Here is a 15,912-nt window from a genome sequence, read left to right on the forward strand (position 1 = left end):
TTAGGGCTTCATCCAATAATGGAGGGGGAACATAGCCATTGCGGCTAATAGCCACCCACTTGCCACGGTTAACTTGCAAAGGTTAAATAACCTTTCCCCTCATTTACTTCCCTTGGTGTCATTTTCAGATTCGGGCTGGGAAGCGTTTGGTCAAAATGGCGTCAGTGTCCTTGCCATGGAAATCAATGCTCCTTCCCTTGCCCTCTCCCTCTGGACCCAATCCATATCACTGCACAGCAAGTAAGAGGAGGTGGTTTCTCGACCTCCTTGCTCCACCACTTCAATGTGTGCAATGAACATTTCTGCAAGGCTGTTTGTTCTGCCTGCATTCAGAGTTGCATCTTTCGGTGTAGCAGCACCAGTGGTTTGAAACTCCCTGCATGTTTAACATTAGGCTGGAGGCTTACCTAGAGTTGCCCTTGTCAAGGAGCTGTGTCGGCAACACACACACACACACACACACACACACACATCACTTTACAGTGGTACCTCAGGTTACATACGCTTCAGGTTACATACGCTTCAGGTTACACACTCCGCTAACCCAGAAATAGTGCTTTGCTTCAGGATGAGAACAGAAATTGTGTTCTGGCAGCGCGGCAGCAGCAGGAGGCCCCATTAGCTAAAGTGGTGCTTCAGGTTAAGAACAGTTTCAGGTTAAGAACAGACCTCCGGAACGAATTAAGTACTTAACCCGAGGTACCACTGTACTACAATAGACATATTAGAAACTACTACATTTTACATGACCCAAGTACTTAAAGCATCCAGAGTGAGGCGAGGAGGAAGGGCGGGGGGGGGGAATGCACATGTTTGTGCCATAGTGCCATGAGGTCTAGAAGCTTCTCTTGCAGTTTGATCTTGCTGTGACAGCTGCAGCACATTGCCACATGCATATACCATGCACCCTATAGTCTCCAGCAGTCTACCTTCATACCACCTTGCCATTTCTCCTACTACTCAGCTCCCAGCTCTTGTCTAAACTCACGACCTTACACAGATAACTGGAGACATATTTCTGGGGTGATTTTTGTGCGTGTGCACATGCACACCAGGCCTGCACCCCCTTGCTAATACTGTTACACTTGATAATACTGACGCCGTCTCCTGCTACAAATGAATCTCAACAGGTCTATCCAGACAAAAGAACTTAAGGGAAGATCGTCTGGATTGGGGGGGGGGGAACCATCTGGTCCAGCCCTCTTGGTGATGACTTACCAAAATTTAGACAACACGTAACAAAGGCAAAACAGATAAAATTAACACATAAACAAATACAATGAAACAGTGGTGCTATGTGTCAAAACAGCTCTTTTAGCAATTCATAAACAGAGACAAAAAAAGAATGTAAAGGCTTATAGAATATGTCTGCCTGAAAACTAAAAATTTATTTCTCTTTCAGGAAGCATAATCAGATGAAAGGATGGGCAGAATACCATGACAGAGAGAATGCTAAACTTAGCATTGAATCCTACAGTTCCAGGGCACAAACAATTTTATTCAAAAACTATCAACATTACATCCAGTTTCTTTCAGTGGTCAGCCAGCTGCCCATGGGAAATATTAATCCAGCAAATATTGAAAATATGTTCCTTAGTTATGTATACTTGGTTTTCTGTTTTAATATTTTCATATATTTTTACCACTTCAAGGTCCTGATTCATCAGTTGAAGACCACTTGTCTGGAATGTAAAATCATACACAGTGGGAGGGGATCTAAAGCATATTGTTGGACCACAGCTCCCAACATTGCTGGCCATTGATCATGCTAGCTGGGACTGATAGAGGCCAACACCACCTGGAGGGTCATGGGTTCCCCATCCCCCTAAATAAATGTGATAAGATTTCTACTAATGCAGGAGGTCTTGAACAAGCAACGTGGGGAGAGGGGGACTCACCTCTTCTGCGGTTTCAACCAGGCTCCCTTTCTGCCAAGGGACAACACCCTTCAGGATAAAATCCACCACCTTTGAGTTTTTGAAAGTCTCCCCCAAACATTTCACAACCTTGTCCACCGAGTCCACCATTTTCTCCATCTTCTCCAGCCTCTCCCTGTACTTTGAAGCATCTTGATGGGTCACTTTTATAAGCTTCAGGATCTCGGTACATGTGCTTTGGGTGTCCATTTGGTGAACCCCGTCTTCAAATTTCAGGCCCCTTTTTACTCCACCGATCTGGTCGGCAGGCATCCGTGAGACGGTGAGCCTGTGAAGGCCTTTCCCCAAATCATTGATCCCTTGGTTAACCTTCTGAAGCTTTCCCGTCATGTCTTCTTGAAAATTCAGCAGTTTGTCTACCTTCTCGTTGAGAAGGTTCAGTTTTCGGTCCATTGTGCTTAAACTGTTCCCTTTCGTAACCTGTGACTTATTTACAAACTCTTCGTCGATCTCCTGGTTGCTTTCAGACATCGTGGCAAAAAAAATAAAAAATGGATTAGGCAGGTAGCCCCATCACTTGTTGAAATTAGAGGATAGCTCTATGAAATTCCATCTCGAGTTGGAAAGGAAGGAAAATTCTAGAACACTTTGTGAGGGTGTCACTAATTAGCTGCTATGTAAGATATTCCTCCTGCAGGCTTATAATGATGATCTTAACTTGGCGGTGGGCTTGAGGGATGTCTCCCCCTCCCTCTTGGCCTTCTGACGTCACAGAATCGTTTAAAATTCTTTCCTTGAGAGGCTGTTGATAACCAAGCATGTTGAGAATTGGCAATGGTCATGTAGCAGACATCCCCACCCAGAGAAAGGAGAGGGCAAGAATGTTTTGCTGTTTTTCCCCTACTCCTGGGGGAAGGCCAGCGGTGTGCACTGAAACCACATAAAATGCTTTGCTTTGTCCCAAAAGGAAAGGATGGAATTGAGCTGGATACAACATGGTATGGCCTAAAAGAAGCCAGCATTGTGAAAGCAGAAATGCGTGCACAATGATCAAAACACATACATGCCTTCCGCGCCCAAGCTTGGCCGGCAGTTGAAATTTAAAAATAGACCGTCATGACAGCGATATGGAGTATATATCTACTGCCAGCATGCCTTTGTCAACTGAAACAACTCAAACTGAATTCTTCATTCGGTGCCAAGAGAGCCCCCAGTGTAAAAGGAAAACGGGGGGAGAGAAAATCTCTGCAGAATGGCATGTCAACATTGTTTCCACAATTAACGGTAAAATAATTAGCCCTCAAAAATGATTTTCCCACAAAAATTACTGAGGCTCTAAAGCTGGAAATGTTTGCAGCACCTGAATCTCGCTGAAATCATTGGGCCAGGCTAATTCTTACAAGCTTTTGATTATGTGTTTGTTTCGGTAGTTCCATCTGTACCGAGGTGTGTGTGCGTGTGCGTGTGTGAGAGAAAGAGAGAGAGAGAGAGAGAGAGAGAGAGAGTGTCAGTATCTTCTTTCCATTAGCAGTAACTGGAGTATTTCCTGGAGGGGCAGGGACAACTCCCAGCCACCACACCAACCATGGGAATAGCTCCCCAAGCAGTCCCTTTCGATACCCGGGTCTCCCACAACCTTCCTCTCAGTGTGTGCTCTCTGGCACATGCTCACCTGCCAACTTAGATCTCTGTGACATTTTCATTTGACGTCAGTCGCACGTACAAGAATAATTTATCAGTTGAAGCTTAGGCTCGGCAGTTCCACAACAACAGAGAGCCAAGGAAGGGGTAACAGCTTGAGCAGAGGAGCAGTCATACCTGGCAACAGCAATACTTAGCTGTCAAGCATTCAAAGCACTGCACATTGGTTCTCTTGTTGCAAACCTCACAACGACCCTATGAGGTAGGCCAAGACCATTATCTTCTTGCTGTGGGGGCAGGGGTCCAAGTCCTTCCAAGAAGAATATCCAGCGCATTCACAGCAGAGATGCAATTCAGACCAAGAACTCTTTCATTCACAGCTTAATTAATTTTTAAAAGCTACTGGTATTTTGAGAAGAAGTTCTTGGATCTTAATACTTTGCCAATTAGTGCCTTGCAACATCTGGATTTGGCTAATGAGCTCTCAAGAATGATATGCCTGGTTCCTTCACTGTCTGCTGTAGGAAAGGCAATTAAGACTATTTTATTTACCACAGGTGTGCACAGAAGGTAAATCTGAATCTACTGGTAGATCTCTGGGGGATTTCTAGTAGAGAAGCAAGAGTTTCTGATCACCTAACCACAGTATTCATTCATTGGTTTATTTATATACAGTGGTACCTCAGGTTACAAACGCTTCAGGTTACAAATGCTTCGGCTAACAGTCTCCACTAACCCGGAAGTAGTACCTCGGGTTAAGAACTTTACCTCAGGATGAGAACAGAAATCACATGGCGGCAGTGGGAGGCCCCATTAGCTAAAGTGGTACCTCAGGTTAAGAACGTTTTCAGGTTAAGAACAGACCTCCAGAACGAATTAAGTACTTAACCCGAGGTACCACTGTACTACAATAGACATATTAGAAACTACTACATTTTACATGACCCAAGTATTTAAAGCCTTTGTAACCAGAGGTACCACTGTACTGCTTTTCACCCAAACTGCCCCTCCAACACACAAGCGGGAAACCAATTAAAACAAATACAGGATATGATAGAAGTACAGTAAATGCAAATGCACAATAAATAAATAAATACAATAAGTTAATACAAATATAAAAGAGCAAAAACCACCAGAAGCACCATCAATCATATTGAAAATACATACACAAGCCACATTCATACTGTCACCAGAGATACAGCTCCTCAGCATCTACCCCTCGTGTAGAAGTCACGTTGACTCACATCTTTGTACCTGCTTCTCTCTGTCACCCAGGAGCAAGCCCATCCTCAGAAGCATCATCAAAGGGAACGTTCTCAGCCTCACCATATCCCAAAGGAGATACCCAAAAGGGTATCAACTCTTTTGATGTCTTCCTTTTGGTGTCTCCCCACTTGGAGCCACATTCCCAGGGCTGGTCTGCCAGCAGCAACTGACCACCTACAGAAGCCTCCACATGAATCAACTTGCCGCTAAAAACAGCTACAGGCCTGGCAAAATCCCTCAGTTCCCTGTGAAGAGGGTCAATTTTTAAACCACACTGGAGATTGTAGTTCTGTGCAGGGAACAGAGGTCTCCTAACAACTCTCAGCACCCTTAACAAACAACAGTTCCCACGGTTCTTTGAGGGAACCTATGACCGTTTAAAGTCATATGAAGATACTTAAAATGTAATGTGCAGGTGGGGCCCATGAGCCTGGGTTCAGAGTACATGTGGAGCAAAACTTTGGCTTAGCTCAGCATGACGTAGAAGTAAAAAGTTATGGAAGGGGCAATGAGGCTGCAAGTGACTCTCTAGGAAGCTGCATTCATGTGGTCCCAGGTAAACCATGGTTTGGTTTACCATGACACTGGAGTTAGGCCATTAATGGTCCCTTCGGATGCCCTTTCCATTGTGCATCCATGATCATTTGTATTGGGGCAGTTATACATGATGTGTTTTCTTTTTTTCTTTTTTAAATAATATTTATTAAATTTTCCATTTTAACAATCCTATAAAAGCCACATTAAAACATTCCAAATTATGATACAATAAAAACAACAACAAATATTCAATGCCAAATTATATATCTTTTGGGTGACTTCCCATGCTCTGAAGTTTTCAATATTGTTTGTACCTGCAAAAATTTAAGGGTAGACATACTGTTTCACTTCCAATCAACTCCTTGCCAAAATTCTGCAACTTTTTATACCACAAATATTCCTGTCTACTTTATTTCTTATCTACCAACAAGCAGGCCCCCAGCGCAAGAGCCCCTCCTGTGGTTTCCCGCAACTGGTAGTCAGAAGCATGGCTACCTCCAACAGTGGAGGCAGAGCCGAGCCATTGTGGCTAGCAGCCATTGGTAGCGTTACCCTCCATGACTTTGTCCAACCCTCTTTTAAAGACATCCGAGTTGGTGGCCATCTAACGATCAACACATTTGCTTGGAAATAAGCCCTCATTCTGATGTAGAAAAGTATGATATATTTTCAAGGTGAAAACCGTAAGAGGAGCACCTGTAACTACAGTGGTGCCTCGCAAGACGAAAAGAATCCGTTCTGTGATTCTCTTCGTCTAGCAGTTTTTTCGTCTTGCGAAGCAAGCCCATTGACGGATTAGCGGATTAGCGTTATTAGCGCTATTAGCGGCTTTTAGCGGCTTATCTGCTGATCGGATCAACTGATAAGCGGCTTAGCGGCTTAGAAAAAGGGGGGAAGGGGGGGAAAACCACAGGAACTCGCAAGGCATTGTCGTCTTGCGAAGCAAGCCCATAGGAAATTCGTTTTGCGAAGCACCTCCAAAATGGAAAACTCTTTCGTCTAGCGAGTTTTCCGTCTTGCGAGGCATTCGTCTTGCGGGGCACCACTGTACCATAACATCTCCATAGTTGGCTGGTTGCCAGTCAATTATAAAATGACGGTGATAGAGACAACTGATATTCTACGATATCAGTGCCAAGTCAGGTGCTGATATGGAGCCTATTTGCAACTGCCACACCATCTGCCTTTAACCGGGTGGTCATTTGTGGGTGGAGCAGGGAAGGGCTGTGGGGCCTAGAATTTTAGCACCAAAGTCCAGCCCTAGCTGCATTACTGTTCTTCGCTGAAAATAAATTGTGGATTTAAGGGATTAGAAAAACTGTGGACAACTTTAGGCCTCCACTACAACTCTCACTTCTAGATTTACTGGCTGGTTCTGATGAGTGATGGAGCTCAACAACATCTGGAGCGTCACAAGGTCCCCAATCCCAGGATTAGAGGAATGCACATTTAAAAGCAAAGGTTTCTATCCTTTAAGTAAACCACCAAGGTTATTACTCATTCCCCACGCCTCAAAAGCTCCCTCTCTCCCTGCCATCTCTGATAAATGATTAAGTGGCATACTCAGAGAAAAACTAGAAATGAAGAATCTTTCTTTCTTTCTTTCTTTCTTTCTTTCTTTCTTTCTTTCCCAATTTTTTTATTTATTTTATAACACAAATAAAAAACACAAACAGAAAAGACAAACAATACAAACAAATTCTTGTCATATCCTTATTTTTCTAAACATTGTTAAGTGGGCTTCCCCAAGTCCCACCTATCTGATTTTCATTTTATGCTGTGTTGCTTTCTTGGGCAAAAAGAAGAATAACTGAACAGTTTTCAGCAGGAAACTCCTTGAAGTTCATCCCTCTCTTTGCATGATTTGTGACAGTTTTCCAGTGAAACCATTCCAGACCTTACTCCCCAACCTCCAATGATGATGTATTATTAACACATATAGGACAGGACAGAGGAAAACAACAACACAATGGTGATAAGATTTGGAAGAAAAGCAGAACAAAATGAAAATACATAATTTAAATAGGATCCATTCTGGACAAACACACACACAGATCCCTTGTTGTATTTATGACTTTTTATTCATTATTATCAATCTGGTCCTCTCTTATGCCACTATTCATCAGACAGGACTGCAGCGTAGCATGCATCAAAACAGTGCATATCAATGAGATTTACAAAAAAATAAAATAAAAAAATGTAACATACAATTAAAACTAAAACCAGCACACATCTCTAGGTCACTTGGAAAATGACTAACTTGGAAAGGGTCTGGATATCTGAGACAAAACGTGACACAGTCAATTAGACCTTACATACAAGCAGTTTTTAAAGTTACTTTAAATATATATATATATTTACAAATATATAAATATATATATTTGCTTACCGCAAACTTCTTTATGTAATCGGAAACGCAAGACCCTCCCATGCTCAAGCGAAGCGTCTTATGCAACGGGGATCCTTGATACAGCGTCCCCATTCCCTCCCCCTTTGGCCTTGTTGCTGGGCCAAACCACCAAGGCGCCCTGCAGCTATTGACTGCATTAAGAAACAAAGCCTCTGTGGACATTGCCATAACAGGCATTCCGCTTTATCTGCCACTACACAAGGCATTTCAGCCACTTCCTTATCTCCCAAGCCCTGGCATTTATCTGTATTCCTACAGCTCACTTCCTGGGTCACTGATAAAGTCTGTGGGTGCAAAAACAGAGGATGCTGTTAATTTGAAGTCCCCCCCCCAAGAGGGCACCCTCCCCCCCTCCACATTGTTACCCCTTGTAATTTGGCTATTGGATGAGCAAAAAATGTGTGTGAAAGGTATAAGGATGAGCAAGAAGCAACTTGGTTGGCTTTAAAAGAGGATTAGACAAATTCATGGAAATTATTTTAATTATTTTGATTATTATTCATGGAAATTTATTTTGATTATATATTTTATGGTTTTATATTTTGATTTTGTTCTGTGAACCGCCCCGAGACCTCCGTGTATAGGGCGGTATATAGATTCAATAAATAATAAAAAAATAATAATGTTGATGGCTACTCCGCCTGGCTGTGCTCTGCCTCCACAGTCAGAGGCAGTGTCTGAATACCAGTTGCTGGAAACTTGTGAAGCTTATGAATCTGCCTTGTTTTCATCAACCATAGTTATGGTTAAGCACAGATGAGGGTTCAGGCAACACACTAAACAGAAGGAAAAGCTTCTGCTCTCTTTTTGACTACACCGGAGGAAGGGAAGTGTGAGCCCAGTGGGAGGCCATGCCCATTCTTGTAACACCAAACTATGGTTTGCTATGCCATCACTGTACAGAATCCATTGAGTTGGCCAGAAATTCTCTTGATCCTCATTGCCAACAATGAAGACCTAGCTTTTGAATAAGGGTGTGACTCCACTGGCCCATATCCCTCCATCCCCAATACTTCTCTCTCCTTTTCACAATGCTTATTTGCCCTTGAGGGTGAGGAACGGGCTTCCTTGTGCCTGTGAAACACAGTGCATAGGACTGAATAGGCTGATTGACAATACAAGTGCTCAATAGGAATAGTCATGAGGCCTCGAAACACAGGGAGGGCTGATTCTCCCCGCCCCCACCCCCCCACATGATGCCCCGAGTTGGGAGGTGGGGACACTTACCTCAAACTACCCAGAGTGCTTGTCTCTGAGGCAGTTTTAATCCACTGGGCCAGGCTAGCTTGTTTCTCCTAGGGCAACTATGTCAATCTCAGTTTCTCTTGGCATCTCATGTGCAACTCTTGAAGGAGGGCTATGTCGTTTTGGAAGGGTATATTGTTTCGGAAAGTATGAATGGCAAGTGCACCATTAAATGAAAACTGAATTTAATTTCTCATAAGAAGAGCCTGCTGGATCAGGCCAAAGGCCCATGTAGTACAGAAGTCCTGCTCACACAATAGCCAAGCAGATGCTTCCAGATGTGGAGGCACAGCATAGCCATCATGGCTAGTAGCCACTGATAGCCCTCCCCACCCCCATGAACGATGGCTTGAGGACACCTTGTTTCCACTAACCACAACTAAGATGTACCTCTGTCTGATTGAGATTAAATGACAAATAAACAAATAGAAACCTGAAGTGAATGTTTCCAGAAGGCTCTTCACAGCTACATGCAAAAGGTCCCAGGTTCAAGAACCAGCATGTCTAGCTAGTGCTGGAAAAGGCCCCCGTCTGAAACCCTGGAGAGCCATTCCCTGTGAGTGTATCAGTGTTTCCCGAACTTGTGTATCCAGCTGTTTTGGGACTACAACTCCCATAACTCCAAGCTAGCAGGACCAGTGGGCAGGAATGGTGGGAATTGTAGTCCAAAAGCATCTGGAGACCCAAGTTTGGGGAACCCTGGTTTAGATAGTACTGAACAAAATGGAACAATGGTCTGTTTTGCTACAAACCAGCTTCCTGCCGCTCTCAGCTGAAGCTATGTGCATCAGTCTCATTCCCTAGCGACAGAGGCAAAATTCAGACAGCGAACTTCCTGGATCATAGATCTTAGCCATTAAGCTCCACCCGCAGAAAAAAAGAGCTTATTGAAGGAAGTGATGCAAATGTGACAAACAACCATGGTTAGATAGGGGCACTTGAGGCAAGTTAATATTTTTGTTTGCAAATAACACTATTATCCTGTGCTTTGCAGAGGAGAGGCGTTCAGATAGCGGCAAATGCACATAGAACTAGCGAGTGCCAAAGAAGAAAAAGGACAAGGCTTGCGTGATCGAGTGGGTCCCCGTTAGGAAATTTGGCAGCCAGGCTGGAACAAACACACTCACCACCCTGCCACCCTCCATTAGCGGCTCTAAATAGAGAATGCTAGTGTAAAAGGACACCTCGCCCGTCCTGCATTGTCTTCAATCAATGCATGTCTTACATGCAATTCGTGGAGATAATTCCACTGATCGATCAGCTTCTCTGAGCCATTCTGCTTTATCTTCTGCAAGCCAGAATATGTTGTTCCTCTTCATATTTCTCAGATTCAAAAAGAGGCAGGCAGGGAGAAAGCAAACGTGTTTGGCATTTGGGAGGAAAAGTCAAATGGCCAGCATGTTCTTCATTTGGCGTTACAAATCTGTTAACCCACACTGTTCCCAAGAGAATATTGGAAGCGGGAACATGGCTGTGAGAGAACTGCTTCCAAGAGAGGTTTTGCAGCACAGATCATTTCAGATACTGATTAAAAAAAAAAAAGTATTATGCCACCTACTCCAAACAGAACGGCTCCCAAACACTAGACTTTAATAACATTTCAAAAATATGCACCAGCAAAGTCAAGCCATCAAATTCCCAAGACAAAGGCTAGTCCATAGTTTGGTGCTACACAAATGTACCTGGAAGTCTAAAGCTCATACAAAGTTTCCTTCTCATTTTGTACTACTTCCTGGTTTGTGGCAAACCATAGTTTGTCATTGCATCTGAACTGCCAAGCTGTAGTTTACAACTGTCCTGCAAATCAGAATTGCAAACCGGTGTCTGGATATGGTTTGAAACCCATAGACTCGGATATCCAAACGAGAGTGCCCTTCCATTTGCAGAAGAGACTACAATCCAGCAGAGACTTACACAAATATTTCACTGCTGCCTGCAGCCCCCTTGCCATTTCCCATAAAAATGGCTGTACCACACACACACACACACACACACACACACACACACACACGGCACCCTTCCACTTGCAGGAGATGAAAGAACGCTGGTTCATGAGCAGACTTCCGTTTAGGGATCTCTGGACCCAACCCATAGTTTCCTGTTTTGACGTAACAACCAGCTATGGTTTTCTAAAACCCAGGAAGCAGCCAATTACTCTGAGGGGTGTGTGTGCCTCTTTCAAGGCTTGCTTTCATAGCTCCGAGCTACATTTTGCCATTTTGTCTGAACTGAGTCAAATAGCACTGTCAGCCAAGTAGCTGACAATTTTCAATATTATGCGAGAGATCAAGAAAACATAACAAGAAAATGTGCCCCGTTCCCGCAAGAGAACATATACTGCTCCTGTTAAAATGAGACAGCGTGACGGTTGAATTCAAAGAGTGGAACTAGATGGGAATAAGAGACACATGATTTGTGCTGACATTCAGGGCAGAGAGATGCAATCCCACTTTGCCTACTCTTTGTGTCTGCAAAAGTTCCAGGGTGGACAGACTGCTTCATTTGCAATCATTGTGTGTCCTACAACTTCCTGATAAAATCCTCTAACTTTTCATACTGCCAGTGTTCTGGAGTTATTGTTTTTCCTTCCACTTTTGTTGCTCTGTGGAACAAGAGTGTCCCTCCAGATGGCAATAATGCAACAACATTAAGGAGGTATTGCAAAACATTATATTGTGGTTGTTACTGATTTATTAATCATCTTCTAAACCACCGCCACAAGGCGATTTACACGTAAAAAGAGTTGCAAACACAGAAACATATATATTTAAATCAAGACAGAAGAACCCACTTTGGAACTCCCTGCCTATTGATACCAGGCAGGTGCCTTCACTGTACTCTTTTGAGCTCCTGCTGAAAGCATTTTTCTTTAGACAAGCCTACCAAGATAGCCAGAATGTTCATGCTTATTTTAGTTATTTGCACAATGTGTGGGCGGCCTGGGATAATTCCACCACTAATCCATTACGATTGCATGTTGCAGAAAAACACCAGCTTGGAAGGGGGCCCCAGGCTGCAACGTCACATTCATGATTCGCAAGAAATATACCTGAAAGAGCCACAAATAGAAAGAAAAGCCAGCATTGCCCGTTCCACTGGTACCTACCCTTTCATTTGTCTTCCATCCGTGCACCAAAGCCGCATTGGATACCAGCATATAGCACTTCCGAGGAGCAGCAGAGGGGACGAAGGAATGCAGCGCAACACTGAAAGCCTGGAAGATGGGCTGGGAGGGCAGAACGAAAGATGTAAAAGGACCGTTGCAAACTGTTATCGGGGGAAAGGGGGAAAGGGGAACATACACTTATGGATCTGTCAAGGTCTCCAGCCGAAGAGGCATCATGCGGCAGCCTGAGCTACACTGACTGCCCTGCCTTGGCACAAACATATTTCAATAGGGTGCTCCGTTCCAAATGGATTAGAGCGAAAGGTCAGGGAGCCACAAGGCTCTCTCCACAGCTAATTAGTATCTATTTGTCTCCTGCATCTCTTAACACAGAGGGAGGAAATCCCCCCAGGACCAAAGGCGTTCCATTTTTAAACCTTCCCCCAAAAGGCTGATCACCTACATATACATCCTGGCAACATTGCCAGGGACAGGACACTTCTCCCGGCTGTTTCTCATTTTTGAGGTAGGATACATGAGGCTGGGGAGAAAATCAGGGCTTGTTTCTTGTTTATAAAATGCAGTTTGCCAGCGTAGGCTGCCCTCTGGAGACGAGTTTAGGTCATGGCCTCTTTTTAAAGAAAAAGAAAGTGTGTTTGTTTGTTTGTATTTATTACAGTGAGTAGAAAACAGAAAATTTGATTTCTTAAAGCGAAACATGTTGGCTTCCACCTTCATCAGTTGCTCTAATAAAAATGATGCTGTTTCCAAGTATTATAAGAAAATACTGCTCCTTTTCCCTTATGGGGTATCCAAGAGCCCGTACAGAGTCCTTAAGTAGGTTCTCTATCGGTAAGAGAAAAAAACAGAGGCCAACCAGAGAATATTAAGAAGCAAAGCAGCAAGTAAGCCTGATCATTATTAAACTGTTGCTCACCACACGCAGGGAGGGAGGAGACGAACACCGAACAATGGTGTGCAAGCTCTTATATAGACTTTTTAAATTGCATCCCCTGTAGCTCAAGAAGACCCCCCCCCCAGGATACCTAATAATGGTCAATCATTGCTCAACCTGGGCACTCTGGCCATTCTTTTGTGATGGTAAATACTGTAGTTCCCGAATCTCTTACATATATTGATAGTTTGCTCAGCTTAACAGATACTTGTCAGACTGTATTTGCAAAGGGAGGTGTAAGCCCCTACAGTCCAAAGACAACTGGAAAGCTTTTCCCATTACCTTGCTCCTTGCCGATAAATATTTGAGGTCAATTTGGGAGAGTCAAAATGGCTTCAGGGATGCTCTCCTGTACTGTTTCAGACACTGTACGTGTGTGTTTGCCTTGTACATTTATGAACATTTATTCTATTTACTGTATATCATATGCAAAAACCGCCTTCTTGACCCAATGGTCTCCTCCTCTCTATCTGCCAGAGGGGCACGCAGGGCATGTTTCTACTCAACACCACCACCATCAAGCCCATGATGCATAATGAAAGGAGATGTAAAACAGTGGAGGGTTTCCAGAATAATGGCCACTTTTCCATCCAGGCAACCTTCCACAGTGATGGATGAGGTGTTTAAAAAACAAACAAAGCTCACCAGCATGGGCCTGGAGCGTCCCAGCAGTAAAAGTATTGGGTGTGGGCCAGAAAGCAGTTTCAGCTGAAAGCATGTGGCAAGGAGAGGGTAAGGCACAGCCTTCTTCATATTTCTCTGATGCAAATCACTCCCTCCTGAGGGTGCTTTGCAAATAAGAAGGGGCAGCCAAGTCTACCTGGCAGCAGCATGGCATGCCCTTTGCTTCTAATGGCCAAATAGCCACAGTACTGCAGTATACAGGGTGTGCTTTTTTCTCTTGGGAATATACTGCCACCTAGCAGTAGAAGTTGCCATGTATCTCTCCCCCCCCCCAAAGTCAGGCAAGATAATGTCATGGGGCTCCCCCTCCAGGCCAGCCTGCTAAATGAGCAGCCGTCCTGATCTTGTTTGCATAAATAAAGCTTACAGTTGTTGTGTTTATTATGCCTGGGCTTTGACAAGCATTTGCTCCGATTTATTGTTAATCATATTTTTCTTTCCTGCGTGCATCTGGAATGTTGTTTGAAAGAATGCAAATCATGTGTACATCATTGAGCTCCGCAGTTTTGCTTTCATCTCTGATTACTTTGAGCAAGAAGTGTAGAATGGGGAAAGAGAAGCCGCCTCGTCCCAATTTGGATTTTCAATAGGTGCCAAGCATTAATAACTGCTAGATAAAGGAAGTCCCAAATGCATCCTCCAGATGAGCATTGATCCCAATTCGCAGAGCATTGATCTTCATTTTGTTGGCAGTGTGGTTTATGCAGCAATGTGCATCCTTCCTGAAAGGCTTGCAGGGTGTTTATTAGAGATAGGAGGATCAGTTAATTTTGGTTCTCTGTTTCTCATTCTTAAATTCTGTTTTCTACATTTTGCACTCAAACAGAAATCCTCATGAAAATTCATCAGTGCTTTATTTCAATTTTCCCCCAATAAACACTTTTTATATGGTTTTTACAAATACAGTTTTGCAAGCTATTTTCCCGAATATACAGCATATTTGCATGTTATAGTCACTAATATTTTCATTTCCATGCACGATTTCCCCTAATATATGCATTTTTGTGAATGTTGGAGAACCTTGTTAGAAAATTCAGGTAAGTACAAATTTCAAAGAATAGCTGTTTCGGTTTGCGTATTTTCAAAAGGCAAATTTGATTTGGATTTAAATGCATGGTCCATGTTTGCCTCCTTTCCTAGTGTTTCTGCATCAGATGTTGACCTCACACTGCCCGAGGCTGTTGGGAGTCCAACAACCACCTGGAAAGACACAAGCTTCACACATATGTCACCCATGGTGGCATGCTTGGAAGTTCATAAAATTATGCATGACACGGAAAAAAATGGATAGGAAAGTTTTTCTCCCTGTCTCATAACGGCAGAACTAGCTGGCATCCAATGAAGCTGAATGTTGCAAGATTCAAGACAGAGAAAAGTCCCCCTTCATGCAGCAGTTAAAGTATGGATGCAGGATGCAGTGATGGCCACCAACCTAGATAGCTTTAAAAGATTGGAATAAATAATGGGAGAGGGGGCTATTGGTGGCTACTAGCCACAATGGCTAAGCTCTACCTCCACTGTCAGATACATCTTGCCTCTGAATGCCACTTGCTGATATACACAGTGTGCTGCTCTGCTCAGGTCCAGCTTGCCGGCTTCCCACTGGCATCTGGCTGGTCACAGTGAGAACAGAATGCTGGGCTGGATGGATCACTGGCCTGATCCAGCAGGGCACTTCTTATGCTCTTATTGCTGCTGTTCACAGACCAGAATGTAAATAAATATGATGTTGGTCCTTTTCCAAAGTTGTTCCAAGTTGCCCATATGGATATTGGTTTGGGGGGGGGGGCGGGTAGGGAGAGAGACACATCTTATTAGTTCTACAATCCTATTTCCATAATTGCTCCTGGCCTCAAGTACTTAAAGCAATGGCAAGCTTGCCCGCTTGCTGTAAATAAGCACCCGAAGTCCAGCTTCCAAGCTCCAGCTTTCAAGGGCTGAAAGACAACTCAGTGCCAATGTTCTCCATGCACAACGAATTAAAAATGTAGAGGCACAGCCTACAATTTGAAGAGCTGGAGAACTGGGCAGGAAGGTAAAGGAGGGGGGGGTGAGAGAAACCACACAACAGAAACAAAAGCTCCCCACAATGTTATAAATTATAGGCTTTGCTTGCAGGAAGTGAAATGATTTTCCAGTGAAGTCGAGAGTTATTTTTAATCGCATTCGGAATTAAAGAGGCAACAGCTTA

The 15,912-nt window shown here is 43.7% G+C and overlaps 1 protein-coding gene and 1 long non-coding RNA gene across 8 annotated transcripts in view; one reads left to right on the forward strand and one right to left on the reverse strand.

Annotated features, from left to right (window-relative positions):
• MYLK3 (myosin light chain kinase 3) overlaps positions 1 to 12,444 on the reverse strand; it is a 29,145-nt gene extending 16,701 nt beyond the window's left edge. For 2 of the 7 annotated variants that reach the window (XM_083513617.1, XM_083513615.1), the window contains exon 1: positions 12,083 to 12,232. In XM_083513617.1, coding sequence (XP_083369743.1) covers positions 12,083 to 12,133 — 51 coding nt within the window. In that variant the 5' untranslated portion in view covers positions 12,134 to 12,232. Of the gene's footprint in view, positions 1 to 1,898; positions 2,655 to 7,710; positions 7,924 to 12,082; positions 12,233 to 12,278 lie in introns of those variants that run through there. The other 5 variants (XM_083513614.1, XM_083513613.1, XM_083513612.1 and 2 more) reach the window with 3 other exon arrangements.
• Positions 1 to 15,912, forward strand: part of LOC310711698 — a 264,847-nt gene that overhangs the window by 102,170 nt on the left and 146,765 nt on the right. The gene's annotated exons all lie outside the window — the stretch shown is intronic.

Source organism: Podarcis liolepis (assembly GCF_965112155.1).
Source record: "Podarcis liolepis genome assembly, chromosome: 7".
In the NCBI taxonomy this organism is placed as follows: domain Eukaryota; kingdom Metazoa; phylum Chordata; class Lepidosauria; order Squamata; family Lacertidae; genus Podarcis; species Podarcis liolepis.